At 50.9% G+C, this 20423-nt stretch overlaps 7 protein-coding genes across 7 annotated transcripts; 4 read left to right on the top strand and 3 right to left on the bottom strand.

Annotated features, from left to right (window-relative positions):
* Positions 1–1041: 1041 nt before the first annotated feature.
* ASPACDRAFT_56551 (eukaryotic translation initiation factor 3 subunit E) lies at positions 1042–2464 on the bottom strand (the record flags this gene model as incomplete). Its single annotated transcript, XM_020203141.1, has 2 exons — positions 1042–1264; positions 1320–2464. The coding sequence occupies 2 exons, from the start codon at positions 2462–2464 to the stop codon at positions 1042–1044; spliced, it is 1368 nt and encodes a 455-aa protein (XP_020061498.1).
* Positions 2465–2954: 490 nt separating this feature from the next.
* Positions 2955–3748, top strand: ASPACDRAFT_56550 (mitochondrial 54S ribosomal protein mL49; the record flags this gene model as incomplete). The annotated part of the gene is made up of 3 exons (XM_020203140.1): positions 2955–3114; positions 3249–3625; positions 3698–3748. The coding sequence occupies 3 exons, from the start codon at positions 2955–2957 to the stop codon at positions 3746–3748; spliced, it is 588 nt and encodes a 195-aa protein (XP_020061497.1).
* A 1265-nt stretch (positions 3749–5013) lies between these two features.
* On the bottom strand, positions 5014–7962 carry ASPACDRAFT_21185 (putative ARID/BRIGHT domain protein (SWI1); the record flags this gene model as incomplete). The annotated part of the gene is made up of 1 exon (XM_020199007.1): positions 5014–7962. The coding sequence occupies one exon, from the start codon at positions 7960–7962 to the stop codon at positions 5014–5016; it is 2949 nt and encodes a 982-aa protein (XP_020061496.1).
* Positions 7963–10307: 2345 nt separating this feature from the next.
* On the top strand, positions 10308–11113 carry ASPACDRAFT_49400 (sugar O-acetyltransferase; the record flags this gene model as incomplete). The annotated part of the gene is made up of 3 exons (XM_020202245.1): positions 10308–10451; positions 10590–10940; positions 11006–11113. The coding sequence occupies 3 exons, from the start codon at positions 10308–10310 to the stop codon at positions 11111–11113; spliced, it is 603 nt and encodes a 200-aa protein (XP_020061495.1).
* Positions 10889–13415, bottom strand: ASPACDRAFT_110411 (Zn(II)2Cys6 transcription factor). The gene is made up of 7 exons (XM_020195476.1): positions 13157–13415; positions 12706–13089; positions 12334–12641; positions 12135–12265; positions 11443–12079; positions 11006–11389; positions 10889–10940 (listed from the first exon to the last, which is right to left on the bottom strand). Exons 1-6 carry the CDS (start codon positions 13167–13169, stop codon positions 11342–11344), a joined length of 1521 nt encoding a protein of 506 aa, XP_020061494.1. The 5' UTR covers positions 13170–13415; the 3' UTR covers positions 10889–10940; positions 11006–11341.
* A 2242-nt stretch (positions 13416–15657) lies between these two features.
* rpt3 (proteasome regulatory particle base subunit RPT3) lies at positions 15658–17440 on the top strand. Its single transcript, XM_020204269.1, has 6 exons — positions 15658–15916; positions 15971–16012; positions 16070–16168; positions 16221–16507; positions 16586–17249; positions 17304–17440. The coding sequence occupies exons 1-6, from the start codon at positions 15759–15761 to the stop codon at positions 17320–17322; spliced, it is 1269 nt and encodes a 422-aa protein (XP_020061493.1). The 5' UTR covers positions 15658–15758; the 3' UTR covers positions 17323–17440.
* Positions 17441–17966: 526 nt separating this feature from the next.
* ASPACDRAFT_110400 (uncharacterized protein) lies at positions 17967–19996 on the top strand. The gene is given in 6 exon segments (XM_020195475.1): positions 17967–18368; positions 18454–18604; positions 18664–19318; positions 19370–19385; positions 19401–19410; positions 19426–19996. 6 exon segments carry the CDS (start codon positions 18267–18269, stop codon positions 19656–19658), a joined length of 1167 nt encoding a protein of 388 aa, XP_020061492.1. The 5' UTR covers positions 17967–18266; the 3' UTR covers positions 19659–19996.
* The last annotated feature ends 427 nt before the right edge of the window (positions 19997–20423 follow it).

Here is a 20423-nt window from a genome sequence, read left to right as displayed (position 1 = left end):
GGAAGACCATCATAACTCTTTTCGCAAGAAGTATAGGATCAGATTGACGACCTCGCGGCTATGTCCAGGGAATACGAACGGCAGGAGTCGCTTCGTATGGCTGGTGATAGCATTAATGGGAGCTATGGCTATAGCAGCTGCAGCAGTAGCAGCGGGGCAAGTCCGACAGCTCGATGTTCCGGGGGGAGAGAAGGGGAGGAGTCGTATATCAATGAGATTGTGTGGATGAGGGGTGTCAGTTATACTGATGGTTATGGTGAGACGGGTGGGCGACAGCGCATGAGGGGGCTAGGGTCGAGTCGGAGGCGGGTGAGGTAGTATACTATACATTCCTAGGGTCAGGTGGGGATGTTGGTTTGTGGACAGAGCTCTGACTGTATGAGAATAAGAAGTGAACAACCAAAAAAATAGATCTAGATTCAACATTCAATTCCATCATCTCTATAGATCATTCGTAACTGCATAGACCAACCAATCACAGGAGGCAATAATGGGCTGTTCCCCCGGCATCAGGAGATTCAATCATGAGCGAGACAGAAGCTGAGGAGCGATTGGTACGGTGTACCAGTCATCGGCTGCGTCCCCTCTGTCCCTTCTTTGATCCCCGAATTGCCAATCCTTTACAGAAGATAAAAGTTGTCACGGTGGAAACTTCGACAGTACTTCTTTTAGTTTTTTTGCTTTTCTTCCAGGTCGGGCGTGGATCATCACACCAAAAAAAGGCTCACCTGAAAGCATGTCGACAAAGAGATACATAGGGGGGGAAATAGACAGGTTCATGGGGAAGAGAGACATAAGCAAAAAGAGGTAAAAAAGAAGAAAGACATGAAAAGTGGACCACCTGAACGCCAGCCTGATGCCACTCTGCTTGGTCCCATCATTTCAGGAAGCCCGCCGCACTTCGGCGGGAAATACTACTAACATGAAGAACCATTAAGAGAAGGGTAAAAGGACGAAATTCTTGTTTCAGAGAAAACTTCAAAGAAGGGTTGTCATTTATTTCGCAACGGCCGCGCTATAGGATGCATTAGACTATATACTTCAAAGGGTTTCCTCGGATCGAACGTACCTCAGAACTTGTGTCCGGAAGAAGGCACCCTTGGTCTTCTCAATAACCTGCTGGTAAACCGACTGAGGGGGGTGGTTCATGATAACAGTGCCCTCCTTGTAGTCGATCTTGGCATCGACTCTGGTGTCGCGGATCAGGTTGACAATCCACTTCTCACCATCGTCCTGGTTCAGACCCAAACGGGTGGACAGGTCCCTACATTCCGGGTTAGTCACATCATTTCTTATATCCGCTCTCTCGTAGCACGTACTTGATATCAATGCGCTGGTGGATCTTGCAGTAGCTCTCGGAGATGAGGTGACGGGCGGCCTCGACGAAAGCATCGGCAGCAGAGACGAGGAAGAAGTCGCTCCGCAACACATCCTCGGCCTCACCCAGCTTCTTCTGGGCCTCCTCGAAGTCGAAATCAACATACAGCGCCTTGACGAAGTCGGTGATGGGGTCGGAGTATTCGTAGCCCTCCTGGCGAACGACCCGGATCAGATCCTTCAATTGCTTCTGGTAGACGCTGCTGCTCTTGTGGGCGCGGTTGCGGTTGGTGATGACGGCGGCAGCGAGGTACCGCAGGATCCAGGGGCAGCTGGTCTGGATGGTGTTGATGTAGGCGGGGGAGAAGAAGAGGTCGGTCAAGACATCGCGAGCGGGGTCGTAGTTGAAGAAGGGGAACAGGGACCAGGTGATCAACCAGGAGCGGTTCTGCAGTTGTCCCAGGGGGTTGTTGAAGAGACGGGTCTCAATGGAATCCTTGACCTTCAGAACCTCCTCCATCGCACCCTCCCAGCTGGTGGTCAGAATCTCCGAGGCGAGCTTACCCCAGGTGGCGGAGGCAACCTTGTCGTTGTCGGTGGACAGGACACGGAACTGGTAGAGGAGCTCAGCAGCATTGCCGTAGCTACCGCAGCTGTACTGGAAACGACCATAGTCGTAGAGGCTGTTGACCATCTCGATCGTGACACCGTGCTGCTCCTCGAGGAACTTCAAGTTGGCGACCTTGTCGCTGCGCAGGTTGCCCACGACGCTCTCATCCTGGAGGAGCTCGGTGATCTTGGCGCTCTGATCCTGGTAGTGTTGCAACTTGGCGAGAACCTCCTCACGCTTCTTGATGAACTCTTCGGGGATGGAGTCGGAATTGTTGATTTCCTTCCAGAGGTTGGCGACGTAGTCGGTCATGTTGGTGTGCTTGAGCAATTCATACTTGGCACGGATGGTTTCCCGCTCGTCATCCTGGCCGCCGGAGCTGAATTCGAGAAGAGGGAAAACCAAGTGGCGATCGAGGTAGGGGATCAACTTGGGGAGGAGGTCATATTGGTTGGCGATTTCTTCAGCGGTCTTGGGAGGGTGGGCGGCGGCACCACTGAGAAGGGTCTCAGCGGAGGGAGGGACGTTGGCTGCCATATTGTTATAGAGAAACAGCAGCTGCTGGAGAGTGGTGGTGGGGGGGGGAGGAGGGAGGGGGAGGGGAGGGGGGAGGGGGGGGTAGGAAAAAAAAAAGGAGGAGAAGGGTGGAGGAGATAAAGGAGCAACAACGAGAAGATCTCGAATGAGGCTTCTGGCTGGGCAAGACAGACAGACTGAGGCAGACAGTCAGAGTCAGTGTGCGGCGTCCATCTTTTGCGCTGGCGAAAATGTGGGCGGGAGGGCTGGTTGACGCGCTAGTCTCTTCTGGGCCTAGCCAAAGGTCTCCGCGCCGAAGCAAGAAAATCATCGCTTTTGCTTCATCTTCTTCGAGATCGTATGTTCTCGTCCCTCATCCCTCTCCCCGCTTTCTTCTCTTATTTACCGCTGGGTTGATTCTCGAACTTCCTCAGGTTGGATTCTATTGTCTGATCTTATCTACTCATACCTCAAACCCGCCGAACTCCTCTTCCCACCCTCCAATATCTCGATGGCATCCTTCCTCCAGTCTCTGCCGGTGTGCACGGCTGTTCGCAAGCAGTCAACTACTGTTCCTTTCACCCTTCACAAAGCCTCACAGTCCATGGTCTCCCTGGGACCCCGTAGCTCTTACTCCACACTGTCTTCCTCCGCTAGTCTGACTTCTGCCCGTAAGTTCGCAGCGCTTTCCGTCTAGTTCCATGCATCGGGGACAGTAAGCATGCATAGCTATTGCTTCTGCCCGGCACACCAGATAAACCAGAAAGGCATTGCATGTATACTGATCCCATCCCATGACATCCAGCCCTCCGCTCCTCTCAGCGTCTCAATGTCCGTTCCACCTCCGCACAGCAATGTCGCACCTTCATCGCTCAACTGAACCGCCGTCAATCTCAGACGCTCAAGGAGAGCACGCCGACGACTCCGCAACCGCCCGCTAACCTGCAACTCACCAACCTACCCTACTTCATTCGTCGCACCGCCTCCAACCTCCTTCCTGTATACGTCGACACCAAAGCCGGCGGCACCAAGCGCGAAACCAAGTTGCAGAAGACGGAGGGTGATCTTGATGCGTTGAGATCGGATCTGGCACAGTACTTGGGTCTGGAGTCGGGCGACCCGCGCGCCCCCAAGAGCCCCGAGGTGACAATTAACCGTCTCAACGGTCACATCATCGTCAAGGTATGGCACAGCACCCGTTATTCTTTCTCAAGCATGGACCCAGGGATCGGACTGACGCAACTATCATTTCAGGGCTGGCGGAAACGGGAGATCGAGCGTTTCCTGACGGAGCGCAACTTCTAAGCCTATCAATTGAATGATCTTAGAACGGTTTCTGGATCCTTCTCGCTTCTTCCTCAAAATACGAATGTCAATATCTCCTTGTCCACCACTGCTTGGCCCAGAACGACAGCAGCACTAAATAGCACGCTATCACATCACAAGCAACTCCCATCGACCCCCGGAGCGGCAAGGATCCAAAAGAAACAGATCACCAAAAAATTCAAATCAAACACCGTCTCCATGAACCGAGAATCTACTACAAAGATAAGAGTGGGAGAGAGATGGCACTCAAAAGCAGAATATTTATCACAAAGGGGAAAAGCGCGAGCTATATGCGAATAGTCCGCTAATGATGGTTGGAATTTCCCTTCTCTTCTCGGTCAACTAAAGATAACCACCTAACACTTATCATCGTCGAACCACCTCTCATCATTTCACATTTATTCCTCTACCAAGTTCCTCTTCTTCTTTCTCTTCGTTATCCGACTACACAGTGTACTATTTCTCGCTCTTCATAGTACTTGCTCCAGGTGTTTCGTTTTCGCATTTCCCGCTTCATCTCCTTTAACCCGTTGCGAACTACGGAGCTATCTTCTGGCTGTTCTGTTTGTCATTTTCTGGCGTGATGTGTGTGCTCTGTTTTCTGTCTCCGTTGTGATCTCCACTGTATTCTCTGTCCAATGATGTGAACGGCTTTGGTGTTTCCACATTAGTCTCTTGTGACATAACTTAGTAATTTTTTCGATGAATCACTCGGGTTTATCTTGTTCTTGTATTGACTCGAATTTATAGAGTAAACTTTATGGCATGATTGGAACCATCGGTATTTTGGAGTGGTACGTGCGGACAGACCGCCTACGCTGGCGGTGCTTCCATCATCAAGGTACACGCTCAACGGAATCGCAGCTTTCCCCGGAGCTACGCTTCGAGTCGATCCTGGGCCGACCCACTTCAAACACTATATATGGTGGTGATTGTGTTCATTTTTTTGACGCCCGAGGGTATTGAACATTGTACAGCGGTAAATCACACAAGATACACACACATTGTCAAGTCACGCCTTTCAGAAATCTTCCCACCGGCGCCAAACGAGGAAAAATTGAATAGATGAGGAGGAGGGGGTCAAGGAGGAAGATCAAAGCTGATGCAGATATAGTTTACTAAAAAGTTGAATAGAAGACATGATAGAAGCAGACATCAACAGGGGGCATAACTGAAGCTGGTGCCAGGCACGCGATTCTCGCCACGAGGCAAGTAGCTTGAAACCTGGCTCAAAGTCTAACCTGTCACTCCGCAAGTCGAGCGTAGGTGAGCAATTGCCGAACAACACCCGGGTCGATATTGGGCATTAGCAACGCGCCTAGCAAACTCTCCTTGCGAGGAACGATTCCCGAGGGAAAATGCACCGTCGAATTGGTATCTGCTAGCTTCGACTTTTCTGCGAGCCGGCGAAGGATGGCCAGGCCTCGGTTAATGATTGAGCGGTATGCTTCAGCTTCATCAGCCTGACCTCTTGCAGCATGAGACTGTCGGGTGTTGGTGGGGGGAGGAGGAGGAACACGCTCAGTGCTCAAAAGACATGACAGTCGAAGAAGGTGAATAGCAAACCCGTCCACTGATTCGAGCCACGTTTTGGCAGTAGGGCCATCTGCATACCCTGAAAGAATGTCGGCCGCCAACAATCCTTGCATGAGGAAGACCTTTCGGAGATCTGCAATGGCTAGCGGCTTGCGGGGTTGATCAGGGATCGGACATATCGCGAGGCCAAATGCACGGGTGAGCAGTTCTTGTTGATTCAAATTGCCCTCGCCAGAGAAGATGGCTCGGAAGAATGTCCGATTTGGCTCATCCCGCGCCAGAAGCTTGGCCAGACTGTCAACAGCCGCGGGAGTGTACTTGTGTACAGACGGATTGTATGATGTGAACATGATGCCTTCTGAACCAATCACTGGGCCCGGAAATGGGGCGAACGACAAAAGGAAATGTAGGAGACACAGAGCTTCTTCCTTGCTGGGAAGCTGAATGGTATGAGCAACGTTGCTCAAATAAGTCACAGTGTCCTTCATAAAATCCAAAGTGTTCTGGTGTGTCCGTAGCAGCATATTGCGAGTACCCAGGTACCGGATTATCGTTGACATGAATTGGACAACAGGAGGCGTCGACAGAATTGCAAAATTCGAATCTGAGAATGAAAAATTCCGCAGTATAGTCGTTATGCAAATGAGCCTATCAACAGCTCGATCTAATTCGTAATCAAGGCTTCCGAACTCAGGCACGTCGGCCAAAGATGTCCATTCGGACTGACAACCACGAGTCACTTCCTCATATGAGGATAGAAGCATCGAGTCCGAAACCTCAGGAGAATGTTCTGCAAGGAACTCTGCTTGATCTTCTGCGCACTCTATCAGGCTCTCTACCAGGTCGTCACAGTTATCCAATGAGACTTGAATTGCAGGCTCTGACGAAACGGACGCGAGGGTGTCCAATGCCACGCGCATCTCGGCATGAATCCCAGACTTGATGCTCATGGTAAGGGCGTGAATGTCGATGACCCCAAGCTCAGCAAAAGCAGGAAGATTCGGCTTTAGCCTCGTGATGTCTTCTCCAATCTGATACATCTCATCCACCACTATGGGACCATGGAAGTTGCTTTCAGGAAGCATCATTGGCTTGAAGGGATCTTCGATAGGCTGTTTGAGAGGCATATTAGAAGGCTGATCTACTGGCTCCGGTTTACCGACAACTGATATCGAGCCTTTGCCACGCTGCGCAGGGGATTGCGCGGGGATTTGAGTGCTAGAATCATGCGGCGTTGGGGGCGGCTGGGATTGACGCGATATGCTGAGGCGGTGCTGGTTCTGTTGTTTGCTCTGTGTTTTTACCGGCGTTGGAGTTGCGAAGCCATTTGCAGCATTGTGTTGTACATTATTCGGACCAGGAGCACTACCAGGGGAGGGGTGCCCCATCTGTTGTGGAGTTTCGAAGCCTTGAACTGGCTTTCCCGCTGGCGACTGTAGTTGCATGCCCGAAGGATCGCTAGGCTGCCGAGACAACGACGACTGCTGCATTTGCTCCGCATATTGCTTTTGTTGGTTACTGAGGAAGGCTTGTTCGTACGCTGCAAGGTTCCGCTGGTAATGTTCCCGAATTTCTTGCGCAGCCATCGGGACCTGCATCGGGGGAAATTGGAGCTGTGTGGCGATAACTTGCCACATATTGGTGGCTGTAATCTTCTTCGACCCTCCAAGCTTCATGACGGTAGCGTAAAGTTGGACAAGATTGATCGGACGACCACACACATGTGGGTTAGGATCCAAAACAAGATTGCGCGACATCATGAACTTCTGCAGGGACCGCATGAATCCTTCCGGGTTCATGGGTTTCGCCATGGTCTGCTGCATTTGCCTGATAGCTGCCATTTGCTGGGGGTTCGCCATCGCGTTCATCCCAGCTGCCATGGGTCTCCCGGCCATGGCAGGATTCATTACCATTGGACGGCCTTGTTGTTGCATCTGCATGGCATGCAGACGTTGTTGCTGCTGCGCGGCAATTGCTTGTTGATAGCCTTGTGGCATGCCACCAAAATGAGCCTGCATTGGCGGTTGCACACCGGCGGTCGTCATTGCAGGCGCGGGAGCAAATTGAGGACCCATGCCCGGTGGAAACGGCTGCCCTGGCATGAACGTGTTATTTTGGGGTGTATTCACCCTGCTCGGATGATCCGACTGCGTCGGAGACATGTGTGTCCCTACTTGAGGGCCTGCTGGTGTGAATGGGCTCGGGGAAGCAGTTCCCATCCTTTGGATGCCATGTTGATCGAAGTCTTGCATGATAGGCGACTGGGTCACATTCGGAGATGCTCCTTGTTGGAGATGCTGATATGGAGTGGGATGCGAGGGAAATTGCGGCGCGCCGTTCGCAGCACCTTGATAGCCAGGGAACGGCACCTGGTGAGGGGTTTGCGAACGGGAGGCAGCAATGCCGCCAGGAGCTTGCCTTGGCGACATTGACATACCATCCTCCGGCCGTGGCCGCTTGGAAGGAATTACCTGGTTCGGGTTGTGGAAGCCAGGCGAGACATTGCGAGGCACGCCGTTGAACATGCGCTGGTATTGGGTCGGGTCAGGAGTGGGAGAGGCTTGGAGGAATGCCTGAGAAGGATCAATGGTCGCCTGGTGAAAAGCACCATTGTCATGGTTCGGAAGGTTCAAGGCGTCGGCTGGCCAGGCATTCATGTCGAGTAGTTTTACCAACCCATCTGCGAGGCGAAGCAAGCTATCAGAAAAATTGACACAAAGATTGGGGAGCCATCATCAAGCCGCGACGAGGGGAATGGGGATCTCAAAGTCATCATGACCTCCATCAACGCGAATGAGGGAGACGATGAGTGTCGATGAGATGATGAGGAGGGGGCAGACGCGTCAAGCTTGGTGCAAGAGCTGGCAGAGAGTCGCGCTTCACTCTGCGACACGAGCAAAGCAACAACCACACCTCAGCGTGCAATGAGGGGGCAATGGGGGAGAATGATGGTGGGAAAGGTAGTGAAAAGGGGATCGAATAGGTTTGAAAATATCAAGAAGGAAAATGGAAAGGGACAGATAGGATGGATGTACATACCGACAAGGCTGGATAACTAAAAATGCCGACTCACAAGCGGATGGAGGCCGGGTCCCGAACAGCAGTGGTTGGAAAGGGCCGGCGAGAGATTGCGAGGGAGAGGAAGCAGGTCACGGGACCCAGTAGTACTGTTCGGGGGGAGAGAGAGAGTTCTGGGAGCGCGTACCCGGCAGAGGCGAGAAGACTCGGGAAGGCAGCAACAACTGGTGGCTGAGGGCGGCAAAAGGCAGTAAGTAAGCAGAAAGTCAAGTCAGAGGGCTCAGAGCTAGCTTGGCACGAGGAAAGTAAGAGAGAAACCAAGGTCGGAGGGTCTGGACCAGGTGGGTAAAAGCTTCGGGACAGATCAAACAAGAGATGGATACAGTAGACAATAAGATAGCGCTGCACTTCCGTCTAATTCTATGACATGACAGCCTGGAGACGGAGAACCATAGACAGAAGGAGGGAGGGCGTTACAACGTGCGTGGTTCAAAGTAGTTTCCGAGGAATGGCGAAAGGGTGGCCCGTCCTTCTTTAGTGCGTGGCCACAGTTTTGGAGGAGGGAGGGGAGTGGAAGAGTGTGTGAAGTGTGTGTGTGTGTGTGCGCGCGTGTGGGAGCAATTCCAATGGCTGGCACCACATAATGGGCGGGCAGGGCGTACCTTGTTCAATGTACCTAGTCTTGTAGGTACACTCACCGTACCTTGGAAATTTGGTAATTTATCTTGGATCTTATTTTAGAATTTCAGGGTAATTTTTGTTTTTCGCAATTTGGCGCTGAAAGAGATGGACGAGATATGGGGAAGGGGGGAGAAGAGGGTCTGGCTTTTTGGGTTTCCTTCTGGAAAGGTGGAGTTGCGAAGGAAAGACAAGAATGGAGACAGGACGTGGAGAGGGAACACAGAAGCGACACCTCAGGACACGAAACGGAGGAAGAAGAGGAAGAATAGATGAGATAACGAATGAGAAGAGAGTGGGAAATCGGTATGAAGCGTGATGTATGACAGAGAGTTGATCTTACTACCAGCAATGAACAGCGGCAGCAGCAGCAGCAGCGAAAAAAAGGTAGCAGTTCAATGCAGTGGAAGGAGGTGGCCAAAGTAGAAGGCGGTCTTAGACGGCAGAATACTTACCCGGGTCTGTTCCACTTGGTGTTGTCTAGCTACAACAAAGTAACTACTCAGCAATATAATTTGTCGGACTGAATATCTGCAATACCTGATTACTGACAATCAGTTACGCTTTCCCAAACATGACAGAGATACCACCAGACCGGCATGTCGGGATTGTCAACCAAGGTACCAACTAGGGACTACGGACCTAAAAGATTTTCTGACGTATTAACAAAATGAATGAAACTCATCCAGCATCCCATACGCGTCTACTGTATGTCATCAACCTAGTAAGTTAGTTACTCAGTACTCCGTAGTAAAACTAAGACTAAAATTGATCATGACAATAAATTTTCCCGCCTTCATGGCTTGGCTTTTGGGTCTTGTTGAACGTTGAACGAGGGGACATCTCATGGCCTGTGCGGAGGATCAACACCCCCAACAATGAATTCCCCACCCACTACCTCGACTTGTTTTGTGACTTCAAGGAGTTTAGTATCTACGATAGTAACTACTATTTAACCTTACTTACACCTCTGTACTCACATTACTTAGTACTTAAACACCAACGGCGTCCGCAAGCGCTGCCAAGCGAGGACCTGCCATATTGGGAAGGTAGCCCAACTGGCCGGGTCGTACCAGCACAAGCTGGCTGTTTCACCCATCTAGTACAGGCTAGGAAGAGGGATCATCGTGAAGGATGACAACAAACATGATCCCTTGGGGAGTCAACTATCAGCACAAACATCTTCACGGATGCCAAATGGGAAAACTTATAAAGAGCATTTCCCTTTGCTTGTCTGAGCATTCCGCTTCGACTAAGCACCTCGAATCATTTCTCATCTACATTACTTAATTGACTCTCTATCAAGATGGCAACATCTAAAGAATGGCAGAAGATGCTCAACGGTGAGCTCTACTGGGCCTGGGATGCAGACCTGCAAGCCAACCGCCAGCGATGCAAAGAAGCATGCGACAAGTTCAATCAAGCAGGTCAGGTATCTCGACGTCATAGGGTGGAACTATGGAGAGAGTGAGAAGCACCAAGCTCATTCGTCAAAATGTTCATTCCTACGAATCATCAAGCTGACTTGGTACCATAAAGTATTGTTGGTGACACTCGTCCTCTCCCCCCAGCCCTCTCCGATCCCCAGGAAGACGAGAAGCTTTTCACCGAGACGGATCCATTCGTGGACCCTCCGATCTCTGTCGATCACGGCTTGAACTTCAAAGTGGGAAAAGGCACATTCCTCAACTTTAACCTTCTCGTGCTTGACACCTGCCTCGTCACAGTCGGTGAAAGGGTGCTTTTTGGTCCTAATGTCTCTATCTACGGCGCCATCCATCCCATGGACCCCGCCGTGAGGAATGGACTTGAAGGCCCTGAAGCTGGCAAGGAAGTGCAGATCGAAGATGATGTATGGATCGGAGGTAGTGTCATAATCCTCGCTGGGGTCACGATCGGGCGTGGATGCACTGTGGGAGCTGGAGCTGTTGTAACAAAGGCACGTGGATCAGCACGACTCCGAGTACAAGACTAATCACTGACTCTTGATGGCTCTTTGTGTAGAGTGTACCACCGTTCCATTTCGTTGCAGGAAATCCTGCTCGAATCATACGCAAGATAGAAACAAGTATGGATCCTAACCAGCAGCCAAAAGAACTTGGGGCGGAGTGAGACAGACTATATCCACATCGGTATCTCTCTATGATGATCACAATCGCGCTAGATATTTTCTCATCAATCAAACCATATTTACAGCACGCTCTCACTGTTTCAGTGAGTGATGTCTGAAGAACGTTCCAGTATGACCACTCCCACAAGCAAGATCTGTACAGTACACAACCAGTGCGTGCCATATTGCTAATGATCGGGCTCGTCTACGCAGTAGGTTTACCCAGTTGATCAGAGTATAAGATAGTCATGTGGCCGCACCAGCCCGGGAGCCTGTGTCTATATGCGTCGGTGAGCTTGGAATGAATGGGGCCCAGGGAGAGGTAGCTTACAAAGGTCGTCCATGAAATGTTCGTATCATCATCGGGACTTTGAGCCGCCCGGGCATCCCAGACCTTTTTCAACAAGTCGTTCGGTACTGGGTTCCGAAACTCAGACCTTCTCTCAATTTCGCGCAGTCGTCCCAGAATATAATACCGCGAATGAGGTGACAGACAGTCCGCTCCGGCCATGAATAGAGGTAACACGACAAGCTCTATAACTGAGCAATCGGACGAGATCATCGCTGTCGCGTCGAGGATCTTTATTACACATTCCTGTATCTCCGAGTCGCGAGCTGGTCTATGCGGATCCATCAAGCGTAGTATACGCAACACACACGCAAACTTGTGGGCTTCTGCTATAGCCATCCATAAGGGATCCGATGTGGGATAAGTCCTGCAGTGGGGGTCCCACGAATAGAGCTTCTGCTTGGCCAGGTGCAAGGCAAGTTGATACTCATCCCATGATAGCCAGCCCAGCATGTGCTCTTTTGACTTTTCCAATGCATCGCCGATGATTAGAAAGATTTCACGCGGGACTCCATTGACCTGCTCGAACATGTCATCGCATGCATATGCGACCAGGTCTCGGACGTCCTGGGAAAAGCACATCCGTTCGGCGCCAGCAAATGCTCGGACGATGTCAAGCCTGTTGTTAGCCGTCAGTAGGATCGGCACGGACGCTCGCGGCACGGGTGACAAACCAAGCCAAATTCCCTAGAAAGAAGACCGCTCGCTGTCGACGGCCATTCAACCCGTCGGCAATCAATTGTTTATATACGGACATGGCTCCTGTGATATGGATCCCATGAGAAGACACCCCTGATTCGCTTATCTGCATGTATATCAGATCCAGTGTTTGAAGCAACAGCCATGTTGGGTCTTCCGACTGGTTGAGCTTACATCGTGGAGTAGCAAAAGTTGGATTATAGCGAGGACTGTGTCCTGTTCCTCTTCTCGCAGCGACGTCCGCTGACTCTTTCGAATCTCCCCACTCAACGCGCGTATTGCTTTCAGCCGATATTCCACGGCGGTAGCTTCGTGCATTGCTTCGTCCCCTATGAGTCTGCCAAGATGGGAGGCAGATAATCCTAGAACGGCATATAACAGGCCGATCTGCTTCCGTGCTAAAGGAAGGATAAATGCTCTATATGGGTTGTTGTCATCATCCCCAACCTCGGCAATCTGATGAGGACAGATGACTTTGTCGTCTAAGAGACACTGTTAATGTTTCCATTTCCCGAAAACATCGGCTCCCAGTAGGGATGGTCTTACAATGCGTCAATAGCCTCTCAGTGAGAGGTAATACGAGGACTGTGCTAATGTCATCTGAAAGCTCTGCCAGCGGCTGGTTGGAATCATCGGAGATAGATGATTCTTTAGTGGGGGATCTCGGGCTGTCTCCAGCCATAGCCACCGAAGTCGATCCTGTGACACCGTCCGATAGCCCTTCTGTTGCGGAAGACTGTTCTCTGGTCAAAGCTCTGTTGCTGACAGGTATACGTGCCCCTTTCCACTTTCCTCGACTAGCGATACCACAAAATCTGAACTGCTCTGGATATCCTCCGCATACCAACCCTTTGGAGATACAACGTTCACAGCTTGGTCGACCACGATCGCACTTGCGGCATTTTTCCCGGCACGTCAGGCATGCCGGACCTGCAGCAGTATGTGAGCAACAGTGGTAGATACCTCAAGAGGAGATCGCAGCTGGGTGCAATCATACCAGCTCGTGGCATTCTGCCGTCCTCTCATGGGCGTTCACCGTACGACAGTTCTTTCGCTGCTGTCCACGCGACACCAGGAGTTCAAAGCGATGACATCACCCGTATAAGCCACAGAACCACATACGAAGTTCTAAGAATGATCACACAGTCTGTTGATGGTGGTGTTCCTTATGTGGGTTCCCGTCTTCTTGTTTCACAAGGGACTGATGTTATCGCCCAAGTAAGCTGGGTGATTTACCCGATCAAGGTACTGGTGGGGCTGTGGAGTGATGACTAAGGACCTCTCATGCACCCACTTTCAAGCACGACTGCTGAATAAGGCACTGCGCAATTTCTACTTATCCAGCCGCACATGCAATTTGCATCTGCATCGATTTGTCTGGTCCACTGCAGCTTTGGGCTATTCCACTTGCTACAGAAACTAGGATTTTACGGATATAAGCCCTCGGGGTGTGGCAATTTTCCCATGTCTCTGCTGGGGGATCAGCGGCCGGATCCGGAAACAGCCTTGGTCGAATACGAACCGCAAACCAACAACTTGGAAGGAACCATGACATTAATGTTCTAGAAACGCTAGTGAGAAGGGTGATGCAAAGATGCCACTAGCAGGATTTACAAATTCGGTCGATCATCACAATGCATTTGGAGCTTGCATTGCAGGGACCAGACTTATGCACCCCGTAAGACGTCTCGCTTAAGTATGTAATCATGCTGATCACATCTGCTTGATATGCAGACCTTAAATTATCAGTGGGATGAGTATTACTGTAGTCGTCTGACTTACGGTCTAATAGACTGACATGATGCTCAGCTGAAATCAAGATAATACTCATAAATGAGCGAGGTTTAGAGCATAGAAATCTGAATTTACTACAGCGGACCCAAGCCAAAGAAGATCTCTCAGTACTATGCATGAGCCATGTCAGGGTCTCTCAATTCCAGAAATACAAATCATACAGCTGGGCTGGCCCCAGCTTGGAAGTTCTTGCCAATACTGTCCAGAGTGAACTGATGGGAAGTTCGCTTAAGCAGGTAGTAAGAGGCACTCAACACGGCCTAGAGTAAAAGTAACCATTTGTGACTATTCGAAGAGCTGCTGTAGATCAACCGGACATCCACACCATGATCATGATAGATTAAGGTCACTTAAACCTCTACTAGGCTCGTTGCAGGAAGGGCCGGCCTTGGCTCGGATTTGGATTAGCTTCACCTGGACTAAACGAACAGGACCAGTAGTCTAGAGGTATCTGGCCGGTTCGTTCTGCTGGGGTCGATCAATCGGCAGCTTCTTCCTTAAAGCCAGCAGGTTGATTAGAGTTACTTCGCGGAGTACCTATGGCGGTGTCCAAACTTATACAGGAATCGTTTGTTAATGTACTTGGTCGTAGGCTCTCATACGAGCCTGCTATATATAGGTTCGAGGTGTGAACAATATACAAGACTTAACGAACTTGTACATGATCCCAGAAGCCCTTGTCAGTTTTCTGCAAGAATGATACAATGATTGCCCTTGTTTTTCTGCTGCGACTTGGTCGATCTGAGCAATATCTCATATCAGGTTCGATGTAAGTTCGACGTGGCTGAGATGGACACGGACTGAAAAGCATTCATGATACAAGTATGCTAGACGATTGATAAATAGCCCCTGCTCTCGATGAGTGGAGTGATTCAGGAGAGCCCTGGGACTTGCCGAAGGCCTGAGGGTACATGGGTACCTTTGTATCTCTGTGGTAGGATATAGTATTCTTTGGTGTTGCTCTTTACAGAACATATTCCTTGCTAGGTAGGCTGAGTCTTTCCCGATGGCCCATGTCTGTATGCTCGCGTCTGTTTTCAAATAATGAGGTTGGCCAGATGCTGTGATGATAATATGAGATAGAAGCACAAGAGCTCAGTATATTGTAAATCTGCTACTATATCTCAGTATGCGGGGTCTTCGATGCTAGTGGATCGATGACGATTTCTACTGCCTTGGAAAGATCTCGGGAAGATGTAAAAATAGGTAACTCGTGACTACATGGCTGATGTTCGCCAAACTGACGAGACCTGGACGCTTGTTCAAGTATCTGCGCTTTTTTTGGACGATCAAATTCTCTAGCCATAAGAAGATGGACGGCATCGATTTTGTAATGTCAGAGTGAATTGTACATATTCTGATACGCAACGACCGTGTCATTCAACGGACTCAAAACATGATAGATCCGGTATTAGCTATGGACTTTAGGGTGTGAGTAATTTGTGCTTATGCTTTGAGAATCAGATAATCCAATTTGGGTGTTGATCCGAGATCCAAGACAAAAGATTGTCTATACCCACAGCGAGTACTGTGCTTGGCACTTGTAGATGGTTGCTGAACCGGGACTGACTGCGAAAGGTCTGCCTGAGGTTGCCACCGGATGCTTCTAGCTGACTGATCACATGACCAGGATCTGAGCTTCGTGAGCCCGGCTAACTGTCATCGACGCAATAGCTTCTAAACAATCAAGTTATCTTACAGCCCGCATCTAACGACTTTTGCTTCGTTGTGACCATATCGTCCCAAGAGACACAGCACCTTCATTTTCAGACTTCAACTTTCTGGTTCCGTTTTAGACATTCGCCATGGGAGACGTCGCCGTGGAGACCCCGGCGAACAACGTCACGCCTCACACCAAGGCAGCTCCATTGGACACCATCCCCAACATAGACTCGCTGGAGGGTACCGGAAACGACGGTGGCGATGAGTATGCAACTTTGAAGCGCTTACAGAGACACTTGGAGTACGTTTCGCAACCGCGTCGATGTCGCCCCAGCACGTATTGACCCTTGCCCAGGTACATTCAGCTCCAGGAGGAATACATCAAGGATGAACAAAGGTAAGGCATCCTTCTATCGCATACCGCATACATAATTAACGATGAATCATCCTACAGGAGCCTGAAGCGAGAGCTTGTTCGTGCACAGGAGGAGATTAAGCGGATACAGAGTGTTCCCTTGGTCATCGGCCAATTTATGGAAGCAATCGATCAGAAGTATGATGCGCCAGCAATCTAAGAATAACAGTACTGACTCTTATTCAAATAGCACCGGTATTGTGCAGTCATCGACCGGCTCGAATTATGTCGTCCGCATCCTGTCTACCCTCGACCGCGAGAAGCTCAAGCCTTCATCCTCGGTCGCCCTCCACCGTCACTCCAACGCCCTTGTTGATATCCTCCCCCCGGAGGCAGACTCCTCGATTGCTATGCTGGGCGAGAATGAGAAGCCAGATGTTACATATGCGGATGTTGGTGGTCTCGATATGCAGAAGCAGGAGATCAGGGAGGCGGTCGAACTGCCTCTGACGCACTTCGACCTTTACAAGCAGATTGGTTCGTCTTTCCCTTTTGATTCGACCCCATTCTTTTGGTGCAGCCACAGACTTGGGAATATCTCTCTGACGGAACCAGGTATTGATCCCCCTCGTGGTGTCCTTCTGTACGGTCCTCCTGGTACCGGTAAGACCATGCTTGTCAAGGCAGTGGCGAACAGCACAACCGCCAGCTTTATCCGTGTGAACGGTTCCGAATTCGTGCAGAAGTACCTCGGTGAAGGACCTCGCATGGTCCGTGACGTTTTCAGAATGGCCCGGGAGAACTCCCCAGCTATCATCTTCATTGATGAAATTGATGCCATCGCCACCAAGCGTTTCGACGCCCAGACGGGTGCCGACCGTGAAGTTCAGCGTATCCTTCTGGAACTCCTGAACCAGATGGACGGTTTCGAGCAAACGAGCAACGTTAAGGTCATCATGGCTACCAACCGAGCGGACACTCTGGATCCTGCCTTGTTGCGTCCGGGTCGTCTGGACCGCAAGATCGAGTTCCCGTCCTTGCGCGACCGACGTGAGCGCCGGTTGATCTTCACCACAATAGCGTCCAAGATGTCTCTCTCCCCTGAGGTCGACCTGGACTCGCTGATTGTGCGCAACGAGCCGCTTTCGGGTGCGGTTATCGCGGCTATCATGCAAGAGGCGGGTCTCCGCGCCGTTCGTAAGAACCGCTACAACATCATCCAGTCCGATTTGGAGGATGCCTATGCTGCTCAAGTGAAGACTGGACAGGAATCCGATAGGTACGTTTTTTTCCTTGCTGTATTTCTGTCTGGCTAATGACTAACCAACGCTAGACTCGAATTCTATCGGTAAATCAGGTATACAAGAAGCGCTGGGTTTGAGTTGGCCATGTGTTCGCAACAACAATTAGGCTGGGTCTTAGCTGTAATACTGTTAGGCATAACACATCAAGACAATGATTGACGTATCTAGGGATTTGTTGACGTAGGTCGTTCGAGTAGATATGAATATTGTTATTACAGCGATTCGACACAGCATATGATTATCAGTGTACAGCAAAGCACAGCACCCAGAAGGGGAGCTACCGGAGCTCCACGGCAGCGTACCTGTCAGCTGCTCACCCGGACAGGCAAGGTCCCGGGCGCGGACTTACGATACTCGGATACGGGTACAACAGGCAGCAGGCCAAGGCGGTCTTACATCATCACTCTAGCGGCAGATAGGCTGATAAGAAGCGGTAAACGGCGTTGGGGAATAACAATCGTCCTCCTCCCCCAACCACTGTCGCCAATAATGGTGGTTTGACAATGAGATAAATGGGTGTAGTTAACTGCATATCTTGAATCAAGATGTTTAGTCAGAAGTGTTGATGGGATTCCTGAAGATAGAACACTCAAACTTGAATTCAGGCACCGCAGCTCTGCTGGCGCTAATTACCTTAATCCATGAGAGATAAACCCCGTGATTGATGATCCCCTTGCCAATGACGCAGCCGGGGCAGCCAGCCATTGGCTGGCCCGCAGCAGGAGAGCCTGAGGCGGCGTGAGGTCGCTCCGCAACCAACCAGTCACTCGCATCATCGCCCTTCCTCCCATTCCCCCCCCGGACCTGACCGTGACCTCCTCTCTTCCTCGCCTCTCTCTCCGTCTTTCACCTCGGGTCTCTTTTCCTCTTCCCATCTCCCTCGAACTTGGTTCATTCATCGACATCTTTAATTCATTCTCCTCACTCCCGTTCTTTTCCACCTGCCGTCATTGTCACTCTTTGAGTCGTTCCTTCAGGTGTCGCCGTCCATCATGAAGTCCGTCTCTTTGCTCACAGCATCTATGCTGCTGGGCTACACCTCCGCCGAGGTTCACAAGCTCAAGCTCAACAAGGTCTCCCTTGATGAGCAGCTGGTAAGTACACCATCAAGGCAACTGTTGGCCTTGTATTCAGATCGGCTCTTGTTCCAACTCGGAATCGCTGACCATTTGAATGAAGTCTACTCATAACATCGATGCCCATGTTCGCGCGCTGGGTCAGAAGTACATGGGCATTCGCCCCAACATCCACAATGAACTGCTCCAGGAAACCCCGATCAACGACCTGAGCCGTCACGATGTTCTTGTCGATAACTTCATGAACGCCCAGTGTAAGTCCCTATTCCATTGGTCTCCAGGGTGAGCGGCTGCTTATCGTCTTCCGTGACAGACTTCTCCGAGATCGAGCTTGGTACCCCTCCCCAGACGTTCAAGGTTGTCTTGGACACTGGTAGCTCCAACCTCTGGGTGCCTTCTTCGGAGTGTGGCTCCATTGCCTGCTACCTTCACAACAAGTACGACTCGTCTTCGTCTAGCACGTACAAGAAGAATGGAAGCGAGTTCGCCATCCGCTACGGCTCTGGCAGTCTCAGCGGCTTTGTTTCTCAGGACACTCTCACCATCGGTGACCTGACCATCAAGGAACAGGACTTTGCCGAGGCAACTCAGGAGCCTGGCCTGGCCTTCGCTTTCGGCCGGTTCGACGGCATTCTCGGATTGGGTTATGATACCATTTCCGTCAACAAGATCGTTCCACCCTTCTACAACATGCTGAAGCAGGGACTTCTGGACGAGCCCGTCTTTGCTTTCTACCTTGGCGATGCCAACAAGGAGGGTGATAGCTCCGAGGCCACCTTCGGTGGTGTTGACAAGAGCCACTACACTGGTGAGCTGATCAAGATCCCTCTTCGCCGCAAGGCCTACTGGGAGGTCGACCTCGACTCCATTGCCCTTGGTGATGACGTTGCCGAGCTTGAGAACACTGGTGTCATCCTTGACACCGGTACTTCCCTCATTGCTCTCCCCTCCAGCCTTGCTGAGATGATGTAAGTTCCTCGGGTGAATTGTCCACGGAAATGTTACTAATAAGTGCACAGCAACGCCCAGATTGGTGCCAAGAAGGGCTGGACTGGCCAGTACACCATTGACTGTGCCAAGCGCTCCTCTCTGCCCGATGTGACCTTTGCCTTGAGCGGCCACAACTTCACCATCAGTGCTTTTGACTACACCCTTGAGACCCAGGGCTCTTGCATCAGTGCCTTCATGGGCATGGACTTCCCCGAGCCTGTTGGTCCTCTGGCCATTCTGGGTGACTCCTTCCTGCGCAAGTGGTACAGCGTCTATGACCTTGGCAACAGTGCCGTTGGTCTCGCTAAGGCCAAGTAAACGAGGGGTTCATATAGCGTATTTTCATGGTATGTACGCAAGAAGGAGGGGATGATATCGCATATATTAGCTCGACCCCCTAGCGCGCAGTAATCATTGTTATTATGTTATGATTCAAGAGATGGGTCAAATTCGAACCCAGTTGTTGCTTTAGTCCAGGCTCTTTCCCACAGATCAATGTGTACTGCCGTGACTAGTTTCGTAATCATCGTGTATGAACTTATACCAGTACAATGAAAGCACGATTAGATCGTGTTGAGATATAGCATCTTACGGTAGAGTTGGGTGGTCTTTGTTCTCTTTGTGCAACTGGATGATGACGAGGTCTGGGCCGGGAGCCGGTGGTTTTGACGGAAACCCGAGAGTCTCGCCCCCCCCGCACAGGCCAATTCCAAGTTCGAAGGTCAGCCAAGCGGCTGATGGACCGACGCTTGGCACAACCACAACCACTCTCTCTTCCCTCCTAGCTCTTTGCTGTTGCTGCTGCTGCTGCTGCTGCTTGCTGCAAAACTTGCTACTGCTCCTCTTCCTCCAGTCCAGCTATTTTTTGGGGCGTTCTTCTTGCTCCATCTCCCCACCCGACTCACCCACCCACCCACCACTTCCACTTCCTTCACCACTGACCAGACTTACTCAGTACTTCCTTCCCACTCTCGTGACCTCTCCTCCTACTTTCCCCTTCCACCTCCCCCCTCATGCAGCTTTCTTGTTCCTGATCGCATCCCCAATCACCACCCTCTTTCATCATCATCAATCCTCGTATTC

Source organism: Aspergillus aculeatus (genome assembly GCF_001890905.1).
Source record: "Aspergillus aculeatus ATCC 16872 unplaced genomic scaffold ASPACscaffold_1, whole genome shotgun sequence".
Classification (NCBI taxonomy): Eukaryota; Fungi; Ascomycota; class Eurotiomycetes; order Eurotiales; family Aspergillaceae; genus Aspergillus; species Aspergillus aculeatus.
The sequence above is the reverse complement of the archived record's forward strand: the minus strand, read 5'-3'. Positions and strand labels throughout refer to the sequence as shown.